At 37.8% G+C, this 27,789-nt stretch overlaps 3 protein-coding genes across 4 annotated transcripts; 2 read left to right on the top strand and 1 right to left on the bottom strand.

Annotated features, from left to right (window-relative positions):
• The first annotated feature begins 24 nt into the window (after positions 1-24).
• Positions 25-19,704, top strand: LOC144632879 (RNA polymerase I-specific transcription initiation factor RRN3-like). The gene is made up of 22 exons (XM_078491632.1): positions 25-278; positions 2,658-2,714; positions 2,989-3,078; positions 3,548-3,677; positions 3,888-3,929; positions 4,139-4,202; positions 4,480-4,549; positions 5,035-5,133; positions 6,858-6,941; positions 7,710-7,839; positions 8,247-8,296; positions 10,265-10,345; positions 10,448-10,486; positions 11,474-11,565; positions 11,835-11,879; positions 12,310-12,385; positions 12,514-12,568; positions 12,765-12,829; positions 14,307-14,350; positions 17,121-17,276; positions 17,641-17,740; positions 18,485-19,704. Exons 1-22 carry the CDS (start codon positions 177-179, stop codon positions 18,641-18,643), a joined length of 1,830 nt encoding a protein of 609 aa, XP_078347758.1. The 5' UTR covers positions 25-176; the 3' UTR covers positions 18,644-19,704.
• Positions 12,974-14,295, top strand: LOC144632882 (uncharacterized). The gene has a single exon (XM_078491637.1). The coding sequence runs from the start codon at positions 12,974-12,976 to the stop codon at positions 13,775-13,777; it is 804 nt and encodes a 267-aa protein (XP_078347763.1). The 3' UTR covers positions 13,778-14,295.
• Positions 19,136-24,633, bottom strand: LOC144632880 (regulator of microtubule dynamics protein 1-like). 2 transcript variants are annotated; one of them, XM_078491634.1, is made up of 8 exons: positions 24,514-24,633; positions 22,586-22,978; positions 21,678-21,767; positions 21,234-21,289; positions 20,780-20,867; positions 20,020-20,050; positions 19,700-19,836; positions 19,136-19,319 (listed from the first exon to the last, which is right to left on the bottom strand). In XM_078491634.1, exons 2-8 carry the CDS (start codon positions 22,841-22,843, stop codon positions 19,281-19,283), a joined length of 699 nt encoding a protein of 232 aa, XP_078347760.1. In that variant the 5' UTR covers positions 22,844-22,978; positions 24,514-24,633; the 3' UTR covers positions 19,136-19,280. The 2 variants fall into 2 exon arrangements, with proteins under 2 accessions (XP_078347760.1, XP_078347759.1); XM_078491633.1 differs by lacking the exon at positions 24,514-24,633 and adding an exon at positions 24,028-24,185.
• Positions 24,634-27,789: the final 3,156 nt, after the last annotated feature.

The raw sequence follows: 27,789 nt of genomic DNA, 5'->3' as shown, positions 1-27,789 counted from the left end.
AGTAGTTCCCAGGCTGCCACGTTTATGCGCCTGTTCCTTTTTGTACACAACGTTGTGCAACAAAAAGGTTGGTAATGAAGAACGTTTACGTGAGAAAACTGATTGAAAACACTGTAAAAATCAAAGTTAAGAAGAAGAATTCTTTTTACTGAGTGAATCTTGTCTCATATGTGGTGATGTCTGGTGAAACGAACCCAAGCGAGTCTCGCGAGTCAGCTGCAGCCGGCCCTGCTATCCTCGTGTCTGCGATTTTAAACGCGTTGGAAAATGTCAAACAGGTGAGATGAAATGGCGTTTAATTCCGTTTTTTCCTAGGTCTGCATTAATCAGGACTTCAAACTAGTAGGAACGAGATCTAGTGTTAACAAAAAAAGGCTTTATTTCTTTTTGTATATTAAACATGAAAGTTTCAAGAATGAAAACAAAAGCTGATAGAGAGCTGGAAAAAGAGGTAGCTAGGTTATCTGCGGCCCCAAAAAACAAAACAACAAATACTAGATTTTAAAAATTAAATTTAAATTAATGTTGCTGTAAGGAGCATGCTGATGCATGTCTTGGATCAGCTTGGTATCCAATCACTTCTTTCCATGGTCACATGTTGGTGACCCCGGCCCTATTCAGCAGAGTGATGGAACGGTGATAGTATATATATTGCCGTAACCAACAAATAAAAGCTAACAGCAAGCAAACCAGGGTGATACTAACAGCAAGCAAACTAGTGATATTCTGTCATTCTGCCATTCCACTGAATAGGGTCACCCCATGGTCAAGTCCCCTCCCCCCTTCTGAAAGTTTTTTTTAAACATATCCTTCTGTATTATAAGCCCCCCATTCCCTATATGGTTAATCATAACAATTCATGAACAAGAAAACAAGGCAACCTTACACCCCCTTTCAGTGTTACGTGCATAGCATCTTTTTATTGACACCCATCTTTCAACATGCTTAACAAACAAGACAGATCAAAATCCACCAGCATGACCTTCTGAACTTAAGCATGACCTTCTGAACTTGTGGGCTTATTTGCATTAAACCAAAACTGGTATGCATCAGTTTTGATTGGCTCATTTAAAACAGCACCATGAAAGACGATATTGAAAGATGGATGTTGAAAGAGCTATGCACATTAAACTGAAAGTGGGTGTTAAGTTCTTCATCCAACCTGTTTACTTATTGTTGTTGCTACTTTGTATAAATTTCTTTTATTTATATTATCCCGGCGTATCACATCGAACGTTCGGTTTTCAAACTCAATCGAACGCAATCGAACTTTATAATCGAACGATTAAATTCAATTTTGTTCGGTCATCGAACGAAATTGAACTCACAAAAAATAAATGCAAATCGAACCAAATCGAACGTTTGTTAAAGTCCGATGACGTTCGGTTTAGTCCGGTCGTCGAATGACACCAAAGCGAACAGCTTACATCGTATGACGATATGATCTTAATCGAGCGAATGTTCAGTTTTCCTTCATTTGATAATCACGGGGATAAATGCCCGGGTAAACGCGTTAATCGATCCAGCCATCTAAAGTTATGTTTCCTTTATTTCCATACTTTTTATGTGAAAATGGAGAAATAATTCTGTCACTAACACACTTATGTCCAGGATTGAACGCAAGTATTGTTTAATAAGTACTTCATGTTTGTCTGTGTTATTTGACATTTCCATATTACTTCATGTTTGACAGAATTTGATGTGTTTTGGTGAACTTTTATTAATGAGGACACTTTGTGATGCTTGTCATGAGGAACGGGAATCTCATTAGCGCTCAATCCTGGACATCTCTGCACTAACAACAATAAAATTACGGTTAAAACATGTCACATACGGCGTGCACCTCATCCCCATGTGCAATGCTATATTGTTTAATCATATAAACTTTAATTCGCAAAATGTCATTCTAAAAATAATACGGTTTTCACTTGATACGATACGCCGACACGCCGGGGTTTGTATTTGAGTATTTATAATTAGATCCCTCATACGATTTTATAAATGGCTTATTACGTTTTTACGGGTGTATTACATTGCTCGAATATTATGTTTCGTTTTTTTAGGATAAAAAGAGACCAAGATTTTACGATACCGTGTTCAGTCACTTATTCCAAAACCATTTAAGGAATAATCATTAACTTTTAACTCGCTCATTAGGTTCCAATTTCTTTATTTTAAATTTTAGCTACAAGTTCGATTTCCGAACGTAATCGAACTTAATCAAACGCTTAATTCGATTTCGTTCGATTTGGTTTGGAAATCGAACTCACAAAAAAAATTGTTGTCCGATTTCGTTCGATGACTCTCGATTAGATTCGATTTCGTCCAATTGAGTTCAATGAAAAATTTGTTTGATTTCGTTTGGTCTGATACGCCGGGTATTATGTACCCTAACTGCTTAATAGAACTACTTGACTGTAACTTCGCTCAGATTTTTATAGCGTTGAGTTGAGTCTTGGAGGGTCACATAGTACAAGTCTATGACTTAGCATCGCTGATTTAGCTATTCCATGCTCCTTCACGAGATTGTGCACCACTGAAAGTATAACGTGAAAATTACTTGTGGAGGCAGCTAAGAACTCAACTGTAACAGATGTTATGGGTTAGGGCCCTTGAAAGTCCTGTTAACTTTTAAAATATATATTTTTTACTTTCAGGGAAAAACCAAGGATTATGATATGCTTATTCAGACTATTGCTGACCCTGACATCAAGGTACATGTATATTTTGTTCAGCCAATGTGATAATATTGTGTACGGGGTTGATAATGAACCTTAGTTATCCAGACTCACTTACTTGTACTTATTTACTTAATATTTATTATAATCAAAGAAACTAGTTTGAAATCATTTTGACAACAAAAATACCATTATTTTAAACCTGTAGGTCTCACCGAAGCCTTGCCATTTGATAGCCTTTATTTATGTTGTTTAAACCAATTCATTGCTATTCAATTCCTGCAATGTTATAATGCTGTGTTATTTACAGGAGATCCACTTGCAGAGATATCTGATGGCGCTAACAAGCTGCTCTTCGTCTCTAACAAAGCAATATGATACACTAGTTGGTACAGTCCTGGTAAGTTTACATGCATTTAGTGATCAGTCAGCATTTGCAAATTGACCTGAAAGCAAACAACAGACAAATTTGTTAAATAAGGAGAGCTCTATAAAATTCACATACACAGAGTGTATTCCAACATTTTTCATTGTAAAACTTAGAAAACAAAACAGAATCACACAAAAACACTGCTCAATAGATTTCAGTAGATTTATGTGTGAGAGGTATGCTGGCTAATTTATGACACTACACAAAATAATAGAAAGCATGTACTTGCTATAACAAATAATCGCTAAATTCTAAAACAATAGCAATCTATCTTTTTTAACATAATAGCATTGATAGCATTTTTTTTATTAAGTACCGGTAAGCATCTTCATTACCCGCATGTTGATGAATAATAAAAAATTCCTTACAAGTAAAACTTTTTTCAAAAAGTAAACTATAACCTAATTCATAATCATGTTAATTGTTATGATCATGATAGAATACAAGATGGGCAGTGTGTGGTGATGGAACAGTTGAAGAATTTATTGAATTCCTGACAAGTCTTGTGTCTGCCCAGACGTATTACTTGAGAGCCTGTCTTCGCATGATTGTTAAGCTTTTTATTCCAGGTGAGATTGAACTTTGACACAAAAATTTGACTGTGTAGCAGTGAGTACTGAGTAGCACCAATTAATAAATAGGGAGGTATTTTCTAGTAATAAGGGTGTTTACAGACATATTTACAGAACCTCAGTGCTGTTTCTTCATTTCTGATTTTTTATGTTAATAGCTACCAGTATTTATAAGTATTTTTATTTTTTACATTATATCTAACACAGGTATTTCTAAGGAAGCACATCTCAAAACAGCTGATTCTGAAGGTATGGAAATTTGTAGTTTAATATTTGGCACAGTAAATAACTTACCATACACTTGATGTTTGATCAGTCTGACAATTTAGCAGTTACTATGTCAAAACAACACATATTTAAATAATAAAGATGGTAAATTTTTCAATACATATTTAGTTTTGTAAATGATAATATACAGATATGTAAGATATTTATCACCTTTTGATCCATTGCTTCAGATTTGGACAAGATGTTTTGTAATGCCCATGAAGCTCTTGAGGCAGTGCTAGAGGTGGTGCCAGCGTAAGTTCTTATATTTGTTTAACCCCAGGGAGCTCCGCTTTTAGGCTTGGCTAAATCTATTTAATATCAGTAAAACAGATACTGGTAATCCTATTTAACCTCAGATGGTTGAGGTTTCCTCATTACAAGTTTCATGTTCTTTTAATTCACTTTTGTCTATGTTTGACCGTGAGGTTTGTAGCCTGTAAAGCAAACATTCTCTTGACATTTTACTGACTACATAACTAAATTAACCAGGGTTGTAATTGCAATTTATTTTTTCTCATACTTTCTGCAGAGTTCCACAGTTTTTGATCCCTGTGCTGTCAGAAAATTTTCCATACATGAAAAAACCAACAATATTCCAGGTACTTTTAGTAGTTTTTATGACTTACTATTAAAATACAGAAACTGGGATAAACTCCGGCCTGATGGGCCACTAGGCTTACCCAGGTATATTATATGCAGACTATTAAAATACTGACCAAACATTTTTTTAGTCACGCCTTTTCAAATTTGCATGTAATAATTATGTTTAGCTAACCAATGGCACTGTGTTTTAAATAAATTTCAGAATGGATGATATAGCATTGTATAACATATCTTTTTTCTTTCATTATCTCTTTTCACTATTAAATTCTGGCCTTGGTTATTAATAAATAGTTATCTTTTCTAAATAAATAAAGAACTTTAGTTTCTAATTGTATGTGGGCTGTTCCTGTTATTTCCTGTAGTTCGTTAATATTGATTGCCTCAAGGATCTTTTCTGTATGTTTTTAAATAGCAAATACATTTGGTCTCTAAATGTAATGTTACTTTTCAATTTGATGTTGGTATTTTTATCAATTTACAGGCAAGTTATGTTAAAAACCTGCTGCAGGTTACAAAGTACCTTCCCAAACTCAGATCCAAAATTATGGAACTAATTATTGACAATCTCATCAAGATTGATGTAAGTAAAGTTTGGGCTGTCTGTATACTAGCAACACATAATTCATTAATTTATTGATTGATTGTTTTCAGATCCATCAATCGATTAATTGATTGATAAATTGATTGATTGATTGATTGATTGATTGGTAAATATACTTCTCACTTTTATTTTTTAATTCAAAATAGTTAAAATATGTCATTTAATTGCCAATGAGACAGGCGAGCGAAAACGCGAGCCTGTCTCGGCGGCAGTATATAGAGCTGTGCGTAGTTTGAGGCAAAGTGCGAGGGCTATGCAGAAAAAATCTCAGAATCTTTCAGCTCGATTTTCGTGTAATCCGTTTCCGTCAGTGATATTTTTTTGACCATATTAGGATGTAGGCGGAAGTTGTCGAAAACACAATTTCCGATGTTTTTAGCCAATCCGTTCAGCAGAATCTGTTCAGCATGTGCACACTTTGTTGTAGTTTGGCCAATCAGCGCGCTACTAATTTGTTTAGCACGTGCATGATGCATTGGCAACTAAAATCCCCAGACAAGATGCGTGTCAGATAACAAAGAGGTTTCAAATCTGTTCGCTTCAAAAAGCCAAAATTCCCGAACTAGAGATTGAAATACGAAAGAAACTTGAATTAAACTTTGTTTAGAATTTAATTTCATTTAAGATAAAGGCAAGAAATGCTACAAAGCTTTAAAATTTCCAAAGCTTCGAAAATTTCGAAGTCATACAAATTTGCATGCGTAATTAAGTTAGGTCTGGCTATGAAAACAACACGAAAACGAATTTGGTGTCGTGGATTTTATTGATCAGAAGAGAGCTATTTAGAGTTTTTTTTCGTTTCTCGAATTTATAAAATAAATGCCCTATACTTCATTTTTTTACTGGAGTGTCTAACTTTTTTTTCTCGGACGACCGGGCCTTGAATTTTCCTTAAAGCTGTCTCAACAACAACACTTTAACGTGACATTTGAGACGTCACGCATTGCGCGTGATGAATTATTCTCGGAACGGTGGTAGTAAAATAAAATAAACTTGTTCCATCTTTGGCCACAAAGATGAAACCTCAAATTTGTTGGATACTTACGTGTTGAGTGGATTTAACTGCAGTGTGGAAAGTTTAAAATGATTTGTTTTGGCAAATCTTTGTAAAAGTTTGCTTTTTCAGTTCGTAATTTATTTTCCGAGTTCAGTGGGTCATAGCAACTTTGATTAAGACCTTTAGGACTTAAAAAAAGGTAAAACAGCAGCGATAGCGGCATTGAACAACAATGGCTTGAAACTCTCAAAAACATGGAGTTTAGAAGATTTCTCACTGAATCTTCACTACTTTCACGGCATTATTTTAGAACTTTTCCCTCATTTAGCCTTCACAAAATCAAACACAATTAAGAAAATACCCAATATTTATGGACCAAAATCATAATGCGTACTTTCAGCCAAACATTTACAATTATCTTCCCTTCTTCTCTCGATCTCCCGTTGTACTCGTTGGCATTTCTACCGATAGGTACCACTAGTAAATATTTTTTTTTTTTTTTTTTTTTTTTTTTTTTTTCCAAAAAAAAAAAATATATATTTTTTTTTTTTTAATTCAAAATAATTAAAATATCCATTTAATAAACAACTTAGCTTGAGTTCTTGGTACATGTAGGCTGGAATTTCAAAATGCATTATTTTATCTTATGCCTCTTACACTACATTCCATGGGCAGTATTTCTTATCATAATTTCATTTCTTCAAAGGTTGAAATTCCTAAGCATGAACTTGAACATAATGAAGCTGCTATTGAAGAAGAAGACGATCACACACAGTTTGAAGTAGACTTGGTACAGTTAAGATTGTAATAATGATCAACATCACTTCGAACCTTTCCTATACTTTATTTGACCCTTTTAATGCCTCATCCATCACTTCTTGCCCTTCATCCATGTCTCCTGGACCCTCATTCATCCCTCTGTTGATCTCATTTCTTCTCTTTGATCACTCCTGGCCCCTCATAGCCAAAACCTGTCGGCAGGTTGTCAGCCGACAGACAACCGACAGCCGGCCGACAAACGGCCAACAGATGGCCGACTGTCGGCCGACAGACGACCCACAAACGACCAACAGTTGACCGACAGTCGGTTAGTGGGAGCTGTTCTTCACAATAATTATTACCCATTCATCTTTCCATACTCCTCATTCCTCAATCCTTATCCTTACCTTACCCCTTACTTTTCACTTGGACTTGCTCCTTATGTACCTATCAATAATAAGCTGCCAGGCGGGGGGGGGGGGAGGGAGGAGGAGAAGGAGGCCAGGCATAGGTTGGGGAATTGTCTGCCTGAAGTGGGCACTTTTGGCCATATTGTAATTTTGTAATTTGACGATCGACAAATGCCGTGTGGTGGGACATTTGAACAGAAAATCTCAGCTAAGTTCAAATGTGCAGCCTTCCCCTCCTAAGGCTTCACATTGATAGGTTTGTTATCATCACCTTGCTCCTTTATACACAAAAAGAACTCTCCTTGTTAACAGTTTGCAGCCTTAAAACCGCCAGAATACCCAGAGCTTTGATTGCTGATGACAATGAAATTTATTTTTTACATTGTAAGGATGCAGCCAACATGGCTAGAGAAGGAAGCAAGGAGGAAGAGAATTGTATGGAGAATGAAATGGCTGACAAGTTGGATATTCTAATGGAAATTCTGCTCAATTATATTCATGAAGTCACTCATATTAATGGTAAATTTAGCACTATTTTGGCCCTAATTTTATTGTTTTGTTCTTAGGCCTATAACTATAACATCAGTCTATACATTGCCGAGTTGACAGTTGGCAACTTGAGTTGCCAAATATCCCAATGTATAAACAACTTGCATATTTGTATGTACAGAACATTTTACTAATACTTACATTACCTTTACAAAGTAGAGTTAGCAGGTCGTAATAATGTTAAGCCCAGAATGGACTCTCCTTAACAGCATCAGTCATTGCTCCCCAACCCCCATCCTTGCCATCATCAGTGTCAAATAAATAACGTAAACTTTTAGTATGATTGTTTAGATACAACACTGAAGATTTTTTTAAATTAATAATTAAGGGCATTAGTCTCTTCCTACTTAACTTAAAAGTCTTATCGTTTTTTTTAGGAGAACATAATGTTGATGCTGGTACTGAATTATTTAATGAGCTGCTAGTGGTAAGTGATGGATACATATCATCTTCCTCTCAGACACTCTAAGGCTAGACTGTGAGCAGTCAGTTTTTTCGACTTTTTTTGCTTGTTTACAAGCGAAAGTAGGAGAATAGCAGTTATGTTGGGCAAAATTTGGAACCACATTCTTGTTAACTCTCAAGGGACTTTTTTAGCGATGACGTCAGGAAATTGCTTATTGTCATCGCACGATGGGCTCTTTTACTCTGTTAGGGCGATCGAACAGAAATCAAGTTTAACTTTAACAAGAAATGGCCGCGTAGAATACAAAAGCAAAATACTCCCGTGCAGTCAGAATGGAACACTACAATGTATAAACGAAATAGACTAATTTTATAATGTGGTATATATAAGATTTAGTAGACAGAAATTTCTAATTCTTTTAATACAGGGCCGCTGTAAACAAGCAGAAACAAGAGACCGTTTGACCTTTCTCGCAGCTTAAAAGCTAACTCCCGCGTATCTCGCGTATGTCGTTTATTGGATGTCACACACTACAATATAACGCAATCTACTGTGTCTGTGTCTTTACGGTCGTTTCGAGACAAAGTCTTTTCGAGACAAGTCGTTTCGAGACAAGTCGTTTCGAGACAAAGTCTTTTCGAGACAAGTCGTTTCGAGACAAGTCGAGGTCGATTCGAGACACATGTAAAGTCGATTCGAGACAAACTAAGACACATGTAAAGTCGATTCGAGACAACTGACAACTACATGAAGTCCGTGCGAACCAACAACGACATCGAAGGCTGGCATCTTGGATTAAACATGTATAAACGTTATATAACAATTATTTTTATGCGTGGGTATCTCAAATGAGATATGACACAACTAATCGAGAATGTGAGTGGTTCAGCCCATGAAGGCAACGTTTAAGTCTTTCACAGTCTAACCTAAAATGATTAAGAACGGAAATTTGTACTGTTTAATACAAGTCTTTCACATACTAAAGCGGCGCTAATATTTAACCTAAAGGATTTGTTTTCGCGACAATCTATTGCGTTAGTCACGCTAAACACGAGTAAATAATCATTTATTTGCGTTCTCAATTCAAGGGATTTCTTTTCGGTGTGGGCCGGGGGTGTGGGTATATATGAAGAATGTATTCAAAAAATAATGCATCGCCATTAGAAAAAGAAACAGCAATTCTTTTTATTTACTGGAAATGTAGTCGTTAGAAGTGGCATGTGTAGCCGTAAGGTAAAGAATAACGCGAGGAGAAGCGGCTTTTGGTAATATCCAAACGAAAATTTACTTCTCAATGTGGGGTTAAGATTGCGTGACGAGACAAAAGGTAACTCTGTCGTGCGTAACCTTTATCGAGAACCCTGCATTAAGCCGAGTAGAAATCTTTCTAACTCGAAAGGAAACAACTATTTCGATGAAAGGCAAACGTCAAAGTTTGCCATTTTTAACCAAGCCAAAGTATATGAGTCGCAAAGCACCCAGCCGCCGCGACTGACAAATACAGCATTTCCTCCGCGAAAATAAAAAAAATGCTTGAACTGAAAGACGTTTGAATTCTTCCATGATATGTTCGAACAACAATGCCCAGGATAAACCTTCTACTCATACTAACTTCATGCAAAAAAAGTCGATATCTCGATCTTTGATTGTTCTTGAAATCTTAGGCATGGAAAGAAAAGTTTAAATTATGCAAAACTTGTGAGTGGGAAATGAAGAGCAAATGGGAGCAAAGCAGAAAAAAAATGACTGACTACACTCGTGCTTATTGCAGTTCACTGCTCAATTTGAATTCTCAATTGTGCTACTGCATCACATGCTACAAAAAGAAAGAGACTGTTTGCAGTGTAGTACTATGAGAAAGACAACTGGTACTGGTCTTCAGTTTGTCTAACACTCGAGTCAACCCCAGCAAACTTGCAAGATATTTTTTTTATGTTATCAAGGTAGATTTTTATCAAATGTATATTTTTCTTTTTTCTGCTTCATCAGGTATTTGAAAATGTCATTCTTCCCACCCATGCCTCATGCCATGTCCAGTTTGTCATGTTTAGACTATGTAGCTTTGATCTGGTAAGTCTGAAAACAACTCAACATATCAACTGAGTTTAAACATGTCTGACAATATTCAGTCGTACATTGCCTGGCTTAACAATATTTAAATCCTTTTTTCAGGATTTTGCTAATTCTTTACTTGATGTTTGCTGGAAAAAGGTAAATTTCAAACCGCATGAAGTTCTAATATTGATCAAAATAGCTTTGAAAGTTACAGCTGTAAGGTATTTAAAATGGACAAGATGACTTGTGCTTCCACAAAAGAAAAGTGTCTTTAAGTTAGTGTTAGTTGTTGTTGTTCACTTCTTAGGGCGTCCGATCCAGTTCGTCTATACTAAAACCCATAGACTGGTAGGTTTCTTGATACAGCCGGCTTAAAACGAACTGCCTTTTTTAAATTCACTGGATTATATTATACAGAATTGTAACAGAATACCAAAAAACGTTAGACATGGATTGATGTTCTTCAGCTTTAGCCATCTATTTTTTATCTAGTACATAGAAGAATTATCTACTCATAGGGCCTGTTTATATGGAGGAGAGTTGTCTCTGGTAGGAGGGTTACCCTCTCCCCCGAGCCATCTTTTGCCGAGCGTTTAGATGAGAAAGTTGTCCTTGTTGACTGAGCCAAAACTTGGCCCTCTCGGTTCAAAAGACTGGCGAGAGTTGTTTTGAAACATCTATTATGGCTGCTTTTTCTAAAATCAGGAACGCTGAATCGTCGACCAAGACCATTTTTGGACTTATTTACCGCCGACTGCGATTTCAATTTATCTGCACTTTTGTTTTTGCTGATTTAAGCGTTTGCACATGCTCCGTATGTGTCAACTTGTCCCTGGTAGGCGAGGCAAAAATAACCAAACTGTTTATATGGAAAAAAGTTGGCTCGCTCCCCAGGGTCACCCTCCCTTCAAAGCGAGTGACCCTCCACCCAGGGTCACCCTGCCCCCGAGTCAACTTTGCAATTTTTCATATAAACGGTTCGCAGCTATTTATAAAGAAACGTATGAAAAGCTCTCTCACCCGGGGTGGCTCGGTATGGAGGGTAACCCTCCTACCAGGGACAACTCTCCTCCATATAAACAGGCCCATAGTCAGTGTTCTATATAAAGCATGCTGTTTTTTCTGTGACTCTTTATTTTTCAGATTGAAGATCTCAACACACCTGCCATTCTAAGACAGGCTTGTGCAGCGTATATTGCAAGCCTTATAGCCAGGGCTAAGTACATTCCAATCAGGTAAGATGTACTTAGATCATTTGCACTGAATTCGTGTCCTACAGGATAATCAGTAAATGATAGGCACAGTATCAAATGATAAATATAAATACGTACACGGCTGTCTGCAATATTATTTCATAAGTATTTTTAAGAAAACGTATTATAAATAATAAGTTCTTCAGAGGTTGACTCCTAAGCCTTTAACTTCGTTAAGTTGCGCGCCGTGTGAGATGAGAAATTTGTGGCCATCAGTGTTAACTGATAGTTTGCTTTTTATTGTTTTGCAGCACAGTACAGACTTGTTTAGATCTTGTTGCACACTGGATTCACTGGTAAGAGCATTTTACAGGCAGAGTATACTTAGTGAATTGCATGAATAAAAAAAATAATAAATAAATATATGTTTATAGTGGTCATGCACTTAGCTTCATATCTCAACGAGATAGCTAGTTTACAGGCATGCCACTGAAACAGAGGAAACAAATATTTTTAAATAAACATAACAAGGTTAAAAATCCCAACTGGCAGGAGGCAGACCAGTTGGCTATATACAAAGCGTGGTCGAGGATTTGAACTCGGGACAACCGAGAAACAAATCCAGCTAGTGGCAAGGGCAGGTCTTGAACCGGGGACCTCCAGATTACAACACCAGCGCCCTTAACCACTCGGCCACGCTTGCCTCCTGTGATTGTTTTTAAACGAATCTAATAATCAAATTGCTCAACAGTGATGAGACGAGTTTCAGTTTTGTTCTCTTTCCAGCTATATTGATGTGAATGATGCTGGCTGTGTAGGACCTGATGTCAGTAAATATGGGCCTTTCTACTCTGTTTGTCAGGTATGATCCTCGTATACAGTCTACCCTAGTCAATTAGAAATAAAAGCGATGACTCCCCCTCCAACTTTTCAAGCAAACAAGGGCTAGAAAATTAAAACAAAATCAATCGCATTTTTTTACATTTTCAGGCACTTTTATACATGTTCATCTTTCGGCACAAGCAGTTATTGGACCTTGAAGAAGGTAAGACGGTCATCAAGAGTTCTTCTGATATTTAAATAAAACATCTCAAAGCTCGTTCGCACTTGACCTTTCCTTTCCAGCACTAATGAAACCGTAAGTGTTTTTCAGTTGTTTTAAGTTGGTCTATTTGACTTGTCCGGTAACGAGAGATGATTTCAGAGTAATCCGATGATACTCGCCTTTTCTGTATTTTCAGGATTGAAGTACATAAGAAGACTGAACCTGGACAGAATTGTCTCTTGTCGGATGAATCCACTCAAGGTCAGACCATACTGTTAATAATAATAATAATAATAATAATAATAATAATAATAATAATAATAATAATAATAATAATAATAATAATAATAATAATAATAATAATAATAATAATAATAATAATAATATGCAAAGAGAACCAAACAAATGGCACGAAATAAGACCCAAGAAAAATTAACAAAGCAGTGGGAGGACAAAGCTCTCCATGGGAGATACCCAAAGAGGATAAAGGAAGCAGATGTCGACCACCACAAAACCAACCAGTGGCTAAAAAGCAGTGGACTGAAGGCAGAAACAGAAGGATTCATAATCGCAGCCCAAGACCAAAGCCTAGCTACCAGATCATACCACGCCAGAATTATCAAAGACGGTACTAGCCCCCTATGCAGGATGTGTAACAAATACGACGAAACAATCGACCATATCGTGTCTGGGTGCCCTGAACTTGCGAAAACAGAATATATCCACCGACACGATAAAGCAGCCGCGTATATACACTGGAAAGTCTGTCACAACTATAATATAGAGACGTCAGAAAAGTGGTATGACCATGAACCGGAAACAGTTACAGAAAATGAGGATGTCACAATATTATGGGACATGCCCATACACACAGACAGGAAAATAACAGCCAACAGACCAGATATAGTGATTAAAGACCACAAAACGAAAACCTGTAAATTTATTGACATGGCAGTACCATCAGACAGAAACACATCCGTGAAAGTCACTGAAAAACTATCTAAATATAAGGACTTGGAAATCGAAACAGGCCGAATGTGGGGCATGAGAACGGAAACGATACCAGTTATCATTGGAGCACTTGGAGCTATCAAAAAGGGACTAGAGAGTTATATTGGAAGAATCCCCGGCCAAATAAGCATCAGTGAACTACAGAAGATAACCTTGCTGGGTACAGCGCATATTTTGTGGAGGGTGTTGTCAAGCTAAAAACTGGCTACCCTTTAGTGCCTCAGGACCATGGTTTGGTCTCGGCGCTAAGGACTTTAAGCAAACATTACGTAAGGAACATAATAATAATAATAATAATAATAATAATAATAATAATAATAATAATAATAATAATAATAATAATAGCTTTTATTTATACACGATAAATATTGCAGCATAATAGCTGATGTGGTCGTGTGTTATGATAACAATAAATTAAGAAATCAATAAACTACGCTAAATCATTAAAGTCCCTAGATGATACAAAAGATTGTTAAACTGTTGTTGTTAAACTTGAACTTTGACCTATGTGGTTGTATTTATTTATTTTTAATTTTTAGATACATTTTAAACTCATCTCTGTAATAATCCAATAGGTTTAATATTTTTATTGTAAAGCGTCATGGGCAGTTTAGAGGATTTGGCACTTATTTATTGATGAAGCCGAGTATGTGCACAGAAAATTTAAACACGAGTTTAAAATGCGTAATCCTAAACAGTGTGCCTTTTTTTTCTTTTTTGTGAAAAGGTTTGCTTGCCAACGGTTGTTAAAATGTTTGCTCATATCACAAGGTAAAGTGGCTTTATTTTTGGTTTATTGTGACCTTTCTTAAATACAATAAGACCGTTAGGCTTAAACGGGATTTTCACCCATGACTTCTGTGACACAGTGCTCTACTAACTGAACAATCAGGCCAACTAAGAGCGGTATATTACGAACTCGGCTCCGACCTGGCTTGATAGCTCAGTTGGTAAGAGCACTACAACATTATCACAGTCGGAGACATGAGTTCAATCTCTGTTCTGCAATCTATTCTAGATAGCTCATTTCCGCATATAAGCTGTTATGCCTGGTTCACACACAGAACGCAAACCGTCCGCAAGGAATGTAAAATACGAAGCTACAGCTGAAGTCGTTTTTCAAGATGGTGGACAGGTCACGCTTTTCATCTTGCGTCTATCGTACGTTTGCACGTGCGTTATACCAATGTTATGCTGGATTTCTACTAACGCGTAACTTTGTACGTGCGTTAACGTGCGTAAAAAAATTTAGAGACAATGTATGAACGATATGCGTAAAAGTGTACGCTAGTCGTTCATACATCGTCTCTGAATTTTTCACGCACGTAAAAAATTACGCGTCAGTGGAAATCCACCTTTACACGTGAAGCAAGTTTTATGCGAGCGCAAGCCAGGTGCTTGCATTTGCGCTTGCGTTGTGCTTGTTTACACGTTTTTCCCCTATTACTTGTACTTACGTTTGCATCGCTTGTGAACCAACCCTAAGGGATTAATTTAGACAACAGAATGGCAGATTAACCGCCCTTGCCAATCAGCAAACAGCCTTTATAATTTATTATCATTAATTTTATAATTTATTTATTTAATTTATTCAGGGAAGACCATTTTAACTGCCTCTGGCACGAGTTGGCCAGTTTCGCTTTGATATGTAGGTTTGATGCGAATACCCAAAGTGATAAACTTACTTTGGTTCATAACACAAATATTTGTCTGTCGCTGACTAATATCAAACGTTTTAACCCTCGGACGTACAAGGGGGGGGGGGGGGTGGATGCCACCCTCCCCCCATAAGGTTTTTTCCAAATTTTGAGAAAACGATTTACTCTACAGTACTGAAACGTTCAGTAGCTGTTCATTCATCCTTTGCCAAAATTTTGATATGTCAACAGGGGCGGATCCAGGGGGGGTGGATTGGGTGGCTAGCCACCCCCCTTGATCCACCAGAAAAATGAAAACAAACTTTTAAAATAGAAAAATAATAAGGACAATTTCCATCCACCTTTCATAGTCAGGCGACCGTTCAAAGTTAAGGACGGCCATTTTTCCAAAATAGGAGATTTTCGAAAGCCTGTTTTACGAACTTCTAGCTTAATGAAGCAAAACATGTGTGTATAATTTTAAAAATTTAGATTCCTTTTAGTTTTCAAGAGTTGTTTTAGCCTTGCTGGAATGATTTTCTTCTCCATTTACATCTTTTTTAGCGAGTTTTCTTACCGTTTTTCGCATCAAAGCGATTTCACAAGCAAGCAAAGTCGCCAAAGTTGTTCCCAGGCCACTTTGCCAAGGGCTAAAAATTTCCACGCATGTGGGTGAGCAAAAAAAAACCCGCATATCTGTTCTTTCCTGTAAGTTCGTGCCCTGTCAACTTTAAATTTCAATCACTGTTCATTTCATAACTGAGAACCAGTCTTTATCTCCGAAATATAACCCAAGGTAAGTTGAGGAAAGAATATTTTGCTAAATTATTAAGGAAAAACAGTGGTTTAATAACTTAATTGACAGCTGTATAAAGCTGTTCAGAATCGCGGAAATCACGTCTAAGAGGCTTCAACTTTTCAAAAGTTTCTGAGGGGGCATGCTCCCAGACCCCCCTATGGGCCTCAGACCCAAAATAATTTGCACTTCTTCTTTCAAAAAAATTGCCTAAAAGCCTGAAACCCCCTCCCCCCTTAAAAAAAAACTGGGGCTTGAACAATATAGTAAACAAAAATATTCGTAAACAGCCACCCCCCTTTGAAAAATCCTGGATCCGCCCCTGGTCAACCATGTGTCCATGATATTTGACGTTGCCATGGCAACGTCATAAATACAGGCAGGTCTTGCCAAAAATCGTCATTTTTAACATTTTTCTTTATTTTTTCCAGTTTTTTTAAACAGAATTGCACGATTTGTTTATTTTAACATTCCATAAGCATTCTGACTTGATTTTGCATCAATTTCCGTTATTTTGTGACTTTCTAAGAAAATGTTGAAATCCAAGATGGCGGATCCAAGATGGCGGCTCTAATGACGTCACGTGACGTCCTATGACGTCACAGCCAATAAAAATTATGCCATCTTGTAGAGTAGGCTACGGGCTTTCTTCTGAGAGCAAAATGATATCGCTACGCCTTAATATAACGAAAACTCCGGGGAGGGGTTCCATCCACCCCCCCCCCCCCCCCCTTGTACGATGGTGGGGGTATGAGTTTGCTTGTACGTCCGAGGGTTAAACAACGTTTTTTGAAACTCTTAAAAAGACGTTTCGGCCGAGAATCTTCGGCCTTCCTCGGTTTTGAAAAAGCATGGATACTATCCATGGTCACAATAGCGATTTGTAAATGTCCCGAATGTTGTTGGCTTTTTCAAAACCGAGGAAGGCCGAAGATGCTCGGCCAAAACGTCTTTTTAAGAGTTTCAAGATCGTTGTTTAAAACGTTTGATATTTGTCAGCGACAGACAAATTTATTTTTGTTATGATGTTCCTGACTGCAATTTCAACGTTTACCGTACTTTGGTTCGTTAGGATGTAATTAATGAACATCATTTTTTTCCACTACAGGCAACATGAACTTGTCTACTGTTACACTATCATTGAGCGCAACAACAGAATGCTGCTGCCTGTGGCAAAACCAACGTCAAGCCGTGCAGTGTTGAACCTGTCTTTCATGAACCAACTGGACTCATTCTTTCCATTTGACCCTTATCTTTTGAGAAGGCAAGTTAGCTTACATTGATGTAACTTCACACTTAAGCTTTTCCCGTGTTTAAAATCTGCCTCTCCTAACATTTGCTCAAGTGTTTTTTTGGCGCGCAGTTTCCACTTTTAACACAGCTTTATTGGGCACCATAAAACAATCCGACTCACATTATCCAATCAATAGTTGCATGAGGAACGAGTCACCTTTGCGCTATGAGAAATACTACGTTACTAAATCACTTGGCAAAGCCAAAGTGTTACTTGACTTCTGCTGTGGAATGTTATCAAGAGATTTCCAGTAGATCTGGCGTACGTATACCTTTGTGTGATCTAGTGATCCCTTGTTCAAGTTGTTTTATCGTAATTTCTTTCATGATCACAGATCAGCCAAGTTTCTCAAACCACTCTATCAAGAATGGGAGGGACTGGAACATGACGAGGATGATGATGACGATGACAAGAAGCATTCAGAAGCAGAAGAGGTAACATACATTTGGTTTGGTTTTGTTGAAAGCGTATAAATCCCTGGCCAAACGGTAACGCAAGTGGACGCAAGTTGAACTTGCGTAAAAACTTGCGTTGGGTGGACAAATGAACTCGCAAGTTTACTCGCAAGTGCACGCAAGTTGTCAAAAAAGCCATTTTAATTGCTGCTGCGCGCGCTGCAATTCAGTATTTGAAGTAAACAGCAAAACTTGCGTTGACTTGCGATGGGTGGCCAAGCGGTGAAAAACTCAGTTTTTCACCGCAATTGGCCACCCATCGCAAGTCAACGCAAGTGCACGCAAGTCCGTTTGACCAGGCCTTACTTGAAATCGTGTTTGCTTTGGTTTTGAATTCGCGCTGAGTTCTGTTGCAACATGACGTGACCGGAAAATGCCTAAATTTCCATCAGGCCTACTTCACTTCATGTTGTACCGACTGGTATTTGTAACTGCGGCTCAAAACTTAAGTTTGGGATGGTTATTTTTGACGTTATTTCCATCTCTGTGCACGTATTTTTATTTTCTTTACAATACTACGTTCCATCGTGTGTATTGCTAAATGCTGTTTTAGAATGCTCGGTCAAAGGACATTTCGTCCACATTTCAGCCCCAACACACGACGACGTTCGACAATAACATACCAGGTGATTGTCACCCCTAAGAGTGGCCAAAACTGTGTCCTTGTGCCTGTAATGAATGAAGTAATAACAAAAGAACCAAAGGTAGTATTTTCTCTCTCAGGATGATGCTGAAGATTACTTGGAATACAGCAGAAGCCCAGATGCTACAGTACCAGGGTTTACTCCTGACACACCAATGTGCATCTCTCCTGGGTTCGTCTCCTCACCCATCAGACACTTAACAGTTGCATTGCATGACGTGAACAGATCAAGAAGATAGAACACTGATGGTGAAATGTTCATGAGTGAGGCCTGGTGCGTTGATGGTTGACCCCAGGTTACAAGCAGTCATCTGCAGCGCGTTAAACCGCACTGGATCAAGGAAAGAGACTGGTTCAGAGCAGAACAAGAGAGCTTATCAGAGTATCAAACATGTTCTGCTTTGTGTTTTGCTGTATTCACATCATTGCAAGATACAAGTTAATTATGCAGTTTGACCAGTCAGTCAATACAACCAAGTCTGTGGATGAAACGATCTAGCTGCTGAGTCCAATATGTTTGTGTTAACTACTTAGCTTTGTTGTGTACATTTGGTTGGAACCAATGTCAAACCATCACAATAACTTGCAAAAGACTCAGGGATAACAATTTCTCAGTGACTAAAATGTTCTTTCACATATTGCAGAAAAAGCTTCACAGTTTTGGTTAATGTAGACATAACACCTCACAGCTGACATTGAGATCTAACAGAAAGAAAACACCAAATGCATGCTAAAATTCCCTGCTATTTTTCTTTTTATTGCGTTTTTTGTAAGAACAATGAACTGTTGTAACATCAAATAAACCAGTAATCAGAAATACATTATTATCAATGAATGTAATTTGTCAGTCTAGCCAGACTCTTCAACTGTGAACATTCATAGACCTCGCAACAGGTCTTTAGCCTCCTTCAAAACCTATCATTAAAAAAACATACAAGTAAATATAATAAGTACAAAACAACTTGCATTAACTTTTCAGTTGTGACACTGGAAGGGAGCTGTGGGTAGTACATGGGGCCCAGGTAGTCTTAACTGAAAAAAGAGAGATCAACATATTTTTGAAGTCTTCTAACAAGAGCCAAGAAAAGAATAGCCTGCGAAAGCAGACGTATTTTCGGCTGTTGTTTCTCTTTGCCAAAAAGTAACGAGAAACGACTGCCGGAAATACGTCTGCGTTCGCAGGCTAAGAAAAAAAGCAGTTATAGCGAACAGATAGTCATGCCCTCCCACCTCCAGTGACTAAATGACAGGCACGATATCTAGAAAAAAATACCAATAAAAGCAAGGGTACATACATTCACATCGTCAACTGTTTTGTTGGGATTATTGTTTACTGCCTTTTCGAGCCACAGTTTAGCTTCTTCCTTCTTGCCTTGCCCTAGAAACGTTTTTCCAAGCAGCAGATGGTTCTTACTGAAGAAGTTTGGTTCTACTAAAGAAGGAAAAAAGAAGTGTGTGCATTACTTATCATGAAACAACTGACAAGATGTTGACATTATAGTTCCTCTGAAAAAAACGGTTTGTAAGATGTAAAGACATTCTGTAGAATCCTCTTTATGTGATGACTGCTCCCAAGGGAGGTTTTTAACACTGTCACCATCATCAGTATACTTACACTCTTCAGCTTTTTGAAAATGTGCCAAAGCCTATAAATTAAGAAATTGATTTTGAGAACAAAATATGCAGAGAAGTACAACTATCTAGCATAATACACTGGTGAAAACATCAAAAACCTTTCTTTTGCAAACAAAAACGACTGGATCTATGCAGTAATTTCATTACAAAAATTGAATTAAAAACTTAAAAAAATTATTTAGATCTGACACATTTGACCAAGAGTAACCTTTATATATATAAATTCAAAGCAAAGCTTCTTTAAATTTCTGCTATTAATTAAATTAAAGCAAGTCAAACTTTTCAGAAATTTGGAAGAATAAACATTCCATGTTTTCTCCTAAAATAATTTTCACATAAATAGTGTCTGATGAGGTTTCAATAGACTTTAAATTATGCTAATTAACCACACAAAACTAGGACCCCGGCAGTGAAATCAAAGTTCTCTGGAATCTGCCAGTCATCTTTTCGTCATCTCTTCTCAACATACCCTGTGTACCCAATATCTGTATTGACAAATTTACAGTCAACACAACACTTGCTTATTGTGACCAGATTAACAATTTTCCTCTGTGATGACAAGTACCTTAAAGCTTTTTTTCTCATCAGTTTAGGGCTGCAGGTAGGGAGAGTGAGGGTGGGGGTGGGTGAGAAGCAACTACAAAACTACAACAAAATTCTGAGGTGATGTCAGCAATAATATCCATCCTAATAAAAAAACAGATTTTAGCATTTGAAAAGGGTGATCACTTAATGTTTACCTCGTCATATGTAGAAGATGGTGGTGTAGCAAAGAGAGCACCTGCCACTTTCCTGGTGTACCAAGGCATGTCGGCAAAAGTAAAACACCTGAGGTCAGTAAAAAAATTGAAAATGGATCAACTCAAGTTCTCTGGTGGAACATTAATATTTGTCAGAGTACAAGACTGCTTATCACCTACTAAATACAGTCACATTCCAAACTAATGATACATTGCTACAACAACAATAAACACATGACTGAGTTTTTAAACTTAAAAGGCCCCATCCACACATGTTTTTGTTGATGTATTTTCATCTATTGTCCACACTGATGTCTACCTTTATCAAAAACCCATACATTTAAAAATATTTTGAAGAATTAGATGCACTCTTCATTGGTTACAGCCAGTTGAATTGATGTTTAATATTTTCAAAAGAGATTTCATTACTTGCAAAATTTCAAGGGTTACCTACCAGAGACCAAGTAAATGCCTAGAAGTGGGGTCACTTGGATTTAACTCAATTGCTTTCTGCAAAAGTAAATAATATGATCATCATCAGTTTGAAATTACATCAGAGTTTTATTTCTCAAAAGTAGTTCAGTACACAACTACATTTACCACCAAATATGACTTTTTGTTGAGGCCAGGATGCCCGTATGGGATGCGGGAATTATTACATAATTATCTCAGGGGTATACAAATGTCCAGTGTGGGCATACATGCAAATCTATTACTGCATTTCAAATTACAGAACTTACTGGTAACAACATTCTTCTTTGTCATGTGTATATATAAATCTTGTGTAACATTGAAGTGTAACAAAGTTGTATGTTTGGCCAGCTAAGTAGCTGGGATACAATACCAAAGCGAGAAAATGATAAGTAATAAAGACATTGTTAACCACTTCAGCACTCACCTCAAAATGCTCCTTCATGACGTATGCATTTTGTAATTTAGCCTTTTGTCCTTCATAGTCACCAACAATTGAGAGGGCAATGGCATACCACTGTGTAAGATAACATAGCAACTTTTAAACTTCTAAAAGTATTTTCACTGATGCTTTTAATAATCCCTCTGGCCCATTTTTCCCCATCGGGGTAATGACTAAATTAAAGTGAAGTTAATAATCCATTTTGAGTGATTGCGTCAGGAGTGGGCTGTGTGGAGTCCTGACCAACACAAACCACTAATGTCAGAAATACAACTTAAGCCAGTTGCACCGGTTTATGATAATAATAATAATTATTATAACAATATTATTATATATTATAATAATACTTTATTTATATAGCACTATTTCTGTCACTACTCAATAGCGCTTTACAAGTTCTTTACAATATTAAAATGACATAACAGCTTACAGTGTATATTTTTTTTTTTTTTTTTTTTTTTTTTTTTTTTTTTTTTTTTTTTGGAGGGGGGGGGAGGAGATAAAAGAGAGGGGGGTGTATTTTTTATTTTAAAAAAAAAAAAAAAAAAAAAAAAAAAAAAAAAAAAAAATAAGAGAAAAAATTAACTGCAACATATATAAAAACTTTGTTTTGCACTCAGTTAACCAAAAACACAAAATAAGAAATAAATGCACAATTATCAATAAGAAATCAATGACGTGATTTTAATCAATTCCAAGCTTAATGCAAAAAAGGGTTAAGCAAAGTACTGTGGTTACTACACACAATGGCCAGTGCCACCTCCTGAACACACAACTCATTTTAAATCTAGCAAAAAGGCCCAGTCATTATCACAGCTGCCCATTTGTGGCAGAATTGATAGGCTTTTATCACTTCTTATCAATATAACAGAAGGTCAAAAAGTGTCATTTACCTTATGGCAGGCAAAATTCTTGTCGTCCAGACTCAAAGCTAGTTTTGCATGTTCCAAAGCTTCATATGTCATTTTTTTCTTTATGTCTGCATTATCTTGGTTCTTTTCTGCCAACACTCTACATGCTCTTGCTAATCTCCACTCCACCTCGGCATTTTGTGAATCCTTGTGGCTGAGAAGTAAGTCATACATTTCTTGTTGTTTTTCATTGTCAAACAACTCATCGGCCTTCTTAATATCAAGTTCTAACTCGCTCATTTCTTTTGTTTTTGATGCCGCTGAAGTTTCTGTTTCCTGAGGTTTTGATGCTCCCCACCAACCAAGAGCAAGCAACGGAGGAATTACTCTACCAGACTGAGATTTCTTCACTAGCTGGTTGCACAGTATGTAAAACTACAAAATGAATATCGTAAAAAATGTTGTGGTTATTCATCGTGGTAGAGTACAATAATAATAAAGTATTTTTTTGTTTGTCTCACGACGTAGTCACGTGTGATGGAGATCGCGACGTTTCGACTGCACACTGCAAGTCTTCAGCAGGCGATAAAGTCGACTGGTTGTGCGTGAACTTATAAAGCACACTGCCGTGCTGTGATTGGTTGATTTTCAACAGCTGTGATTGGTGCATTTCGATCCTCGAACATGCATTTCGAAGGATGAAATAATTGTCCTATGGTCGACTGCTTTTCAACAGACTGCGATAAATTAGCGACAGGCTTAGTTAAAATTGCACTTAAAAATTCAAATTTGCTCTGCAAGTTACGGCTTATGTTTGTAATTTTGAAGCATAATTCCTAACTTAGCAATGTAAGCTAAGCCTGTCGCTTATTTCTCGCATTCTGTTGATGAACAGTTGAATAAGGGGCAATTATTTTCTGTTTCTTTGAAACAAAGGTGGTACAACCTCGTTTTATACGGCAAAATGAAAACCAGAACTTGGCAAATTGCTCGACCAAATTTGAATGGAAAGTTGCAAGTTGCGATGAGCAAACTGTCAATCAATATTGGAACATTGCGCCACAACATTGCAAAGTTCCCATCAAAAGATTAACTTGCATTTGAAGTGTAAGCATTTTCTACATCAGAGTTCATACATTTGCCACAGTTCCAATGGGCTTTTGCTTAAACATGCCAGAAAGAAATCTTTCACTTTTTAAAGGCTAGGAAACTCATTTTAGTTTTCACTTCGAACGCTATTTTTTAATAAATTATTCTTCCACTTCGGCCGATGCACGTTTAAAAAAAATACAATAATTGCATGGATTTTGTAATAAAAAGGCATTTGAGACTTTTTTGCCCTACGATCTTCTGCCAGAGAAACTCGGATAAGCTATAAAAGATAAATATTGTGAAAAAATTAAGTCATAGCCTGATTAAAAAAAATAGCCTGTGTAACTGCATGCGTTACGTTTGAAACTAAACATTGAGACGAGGAAACATACCCTGCTTTGAATGTGTCTTCTGGCATTTTCAGACGTTTTAAACCGCTGAAGTACGTTTATAACGAATTCTTTCTCCGCAAATATCGCTCGAATTCGCCAAGCGAAACGTCCTTTGCCAAAAACAGCCGCCATTTTGAAAACCTCGGTAAACTGGGGCAGAGTTCCTTACATGTTATAAACACCGGCAATCGATTCGAACTCGATCGCAGGATTTGCGGAAATTTTAATACTTCATTGTCTATACTTCCGGCCCCTCATGAAAAGAATAAAAATATTTTAATGTCGGTTGCATGTTGTCATGCAACAGACATCAATATCTCATATGACCTCAAAGAGAACCAAAAGCTGGAGGCCTCGAACCAGGGACAGAGATTTTGTTTATACAATGATTGAAAAATATGAGATCGCAACATGCTGTCCATGCAAGAACTCTAAAATTCTTATGATAACAATCTAAGATAAATCAGAGTAATACACTTCACTTACCTACTAATCAGGCCTACTGAAGACAAGACAAGAGTATCTCAAGAAACTCCGTGTGGAAAATATCGGAGGCGTCACCTGAAATCTACCGGCCACAGGCTACCCAGCCACCCAATGTGTTGTTCACCAGTCTACAAATTTATTAACATATTCACCAATACAGTTTGGGACCCTCGTTTGGTAACAGCTCAAACAGGAGTTATGGGCTTCTGGCTCAAATCAGGGCTGCGTATGAGCTGAGGTGTGATCTGCTTTCTTTGAGGGCCGTGATCGTGATTTCGGCGTTCCTCTGCCAACTTTTTTTTTTTTAATTTATGCACCTCTGCAAACATATTTTTCGAAGTTCCACCTATGTTCTGTTATACATGTCGTGTTTGCAAACAATTTATTTTGTCTTTCTAGGCCATGCAAACAATTTTTTTCAATAATTTTCATACCCCCATCCAAAAAATAACGGTCCGTCCCTAAACGGGATCCAGCCCAAATTTTGAATTGATCTCAGCCTCTAGAGATCGATCTTTTTTTCGCCAAAAACGCGATCGTTATTTTTCAGGTTTTAATGGGATGAACTTCTCCAGGCGAGGTGATGTTAACTTTGCGTCAAATTACAATGTAGCGGAGAAACTTGCAAGCCGGTAATCTAGCCTGCGTGGCCAGCGTTCAAAGGGGAAGGAGAAGGGGAGGTCGAGCGCGAAGCGCGAGGTGCGCGGAGAGATCGGAGAGCGCGAAGCGCGATCGGACCCCTTCTCCGATCGCGCTTCGCGCTTTCTCCTCGCACCTCGCGGTTCGCCCTCGAACTCCCCTTCTCCTTCTCCTTTGAATTTGAGCGCCGGCCACGCTGGCTAAGAGCCCGAGGGGGGAGGGGGGGGGGAGGGGTTCTCCCATATAAGGGCTATACGGGTATGTGCTGTTCAACAGGGTATGCTTTTTGCCTCTCTGACTCTGGAACAGGATATAAAAATCGCCGTTTTGACTCTGGAACAGGGTCGTTTTTTCCCCCAGAATCATGATTAAACACGATCAAGTTTAGCTATGAAACTCCGCTTTTCTCATCGCTTTATCTCCGAGCCACAGAAGAATTCAAGTGAGCCTGAGTGAGCGCTTTGTGATGTATACGCTAGTGTTTTTATATCTATCTTCATATATTTCCATTGTGGATATTGTCTGGAACAGGGTACCTATATATTTTGCAATGTTTGTCTGGAACAGGGTCGCAAATTCAGCTTTTTTTCTCTAGAACAGGTCCAGAGTCTCAGATACTCAGCGGCACACCCCCCTTGTAAATTTTAGGGAGTACCCCCCCCCCGGGGAGGGGGCTTAGAGTAATCTAGTTCTCTTTCGGAATCTGCGCCTGCACTCACTTCGCTCAGCGGAGGGAAACTTCAATATCATGTAAATCTAGTAGGTACGGACCTAGGTACGTGGTGTAGTCATCATAGTGGTTTGACTTAATCCTATATAGGGATATTATAAATAGGGAGGGATACATAGCCATACAAAGTTATACATGGCTATACATAGTCCTACACAGCAATACACGACTATACATAGACCTACATAGTTAAACCAATCTGTAATAAGGGGATACTGATGCGTTTTATGGTGTATTTAAGTTTTAATATTTAGACAAGGTTATATCGAAGGCACTTGAACACACAAACAAATTAACAAGCACTTTAAATTAATTAAATTGAAGAGACTCTAAAAATTTTTTGGAGCTCTTTAACGCTAGCCTACGAATACAGCCGCCTCTCGTCGCTCCCGTGCCAGGCGAGGTGGCTGTATTGGCAGGCAACCTGAACGCGCGTTGAGATAAGTCGGGGTGGAATTTGCATCAGCTTAAAAATGCGTTTCCCTGATAGAAAACACGTGCACGAAATCATGCTGCACGCATTCAGCTACTGTCTGGTCACGCACTGACACGGACGATTTCTCACCTTTGTCATTTTAATATGGTATGATTCAGCCATGTGTGCTCTGGTCACGCCTTTGCACGCATGATTGGTCATGATTTGTCACGTTGTGGCTTCCAACCAAATGCGTTTGCCTTATCAGTCGGGGGGTAATAAGTGCCAGTTTTGGCAAATCTTTGTTGAAGTCTCGAAGAGTTTCCGAATTATTTCATCCAATCAAAAACTAGCGCGAGCGCTCACGAGTACTCCGAAAGCAATCGCGCGAACAAATATGTCATTTGCTTCTGCTTGCTTCTGCGGGATTTTTTTCCCGGAGGCGGGATTTCGTCATCAACTGGCACTTTTTGCCCTGACTGTTCACTGATATAGAATACGCCCACGAACTGATCTTGCTGCACGCATTCAGCTATGCTCTGGTGACACACAAGCACGCATGAATTGTCACGTTTATCATTAGGCATTATGGGCAAGACTTCTAACCAAATGCGTTTCCTTTTTAGAAAACAAATGCTCGAAACCTAGCCTGCGATTCTAGACGCATTTCCGGCTGTCGCTTGTCTCCGCCGTCGAAACCATGCTGCAGTATAAGTCAAGAACTGTAAAAGCTCTATTAACCCACCTAAACCGAGAAAAACTGACACAATAGTTTGTTAGGGTTATAACTGCATGTCTAAAGAAAATAACCTAGATAAAGTAGCAAAAACGATGATCTATTATAATTCCGCTTTATTAACACTTCTTTTCTGTTCAAATACCTTCTGATCCGCCGAAAATACACGAAAAGAAATTAAACACTATATTTGTTTTGGAACAAACCGGATATTTCTCCTCAGTCTGACAGGTTCATAAATAAAATAATAAGTTTTCTCGAGCTACAATGGCACCTTGATGCGCCCAAAAATATATCGGTTGGCTAATATTTACTGTCTGGCGCCTCGTCAATTTAAAATCGTTTTCATTTTAAGCCGACACTACTTTCTCCATCGCGCAAATTAAGACTTCTCTTTTCGAAAAAAGGAGTAAATTTTTATCTCTCTCTCTTCCAATTCGCCTATCATAAACCAATATTTAAGGCGAATAATAAAAGGATAAAGAATAGAGGTGATAGTTGAACCTAAATTCTTGTTCAGGTTTAGTTTAGCGGATAATGATTCCCTCGATTGCACTGAGTTTACTGGGCACGCATAACAAAAATCATAAAATACTTTTTCATTTAAACTAACTGTTTCCCGAGTAGTGAAGGATTTGACAGGTTTTGCGCTAAAATGGAGCTTCTGCACACAAATACACGAGAATATTTTTGCTGAATTCATTATCATTTTTCATAAGTGCCCACCTGCACAATAGCATGGAAATTAACACCTCA

The sequence above is a fragment of the Oculina patagonica genome, chromosome 12, assembly GCF_052425735.1.
Source record: "Oculina patagonica isolate OP01 chromosome 12, crgOcupat, whole genome shotgun sequence".
Taxonomy (NCBI): domain Eukaryota; kingdom Metazoa; phylum Cnidaria; class Anthozoa; order Scleractinia; family Oculinidae; genus Oculina; species Oculina patagonica.
Note: the sequence above shows the minus strand (reverse complement) of the source record. Positions and strands in the feature narration are given on the sequence as shown.

Excerpts from the sequence above, each read along its gene's own strand:
- LOC144632880 (XM_078491633.1), bottom strand. The coding sequence starts at position 24,159 with ATGGCGGCTGTTTTTGGCAAAGGACGTTTCGCTTGGCGAATTCGAGCG. Across the intron at positions 21,768-22,585 it reads AGAATTTTGCCTGCCATAAG|TGGTATGCCATTGCCCTCTC; the intron begins GTAAATGACACT and ends TATCTTACACAG. Across the intron at positions 21,290-21,677 it reads TCATGAAGGAGCATTTTGAG|AAAGCAATTGAGTTAAATCC; the intron begins GTGAGTGCTGAA and ends TTACTTTTGCAG.
- LOC144632882 (XM_078491637.1), top strand. The coding sequence starts at position 12,974 with ATGGCACGAAATAAGACCCAAGAAAAATTAACAAAGCAGTGGGAGGAC.
- LOC144632879 (XM_078491632.1), top strand. The coding sequence starts at position 177 with ATGTCTGGTGAAACGAACCCAAGCGAGTCTCGCGAGTCAGCTGCAGCC. Across the intron at positions 10,346-10,447 it reads GACTATGTAGCTTTGATCTG|GATTTTGCTAATTCTTTACT; the intron begins GTAAGTCTGAAA and ends TCCTTTTTTCAG. Across the intron at positions 11,566-11,834 it reads GCTAAGTACATTCCAATCAG|CACAGTACAGACTTGTTTAG; the intron begins GTAAGATGTACT and ends ATTGTTTTGCAG.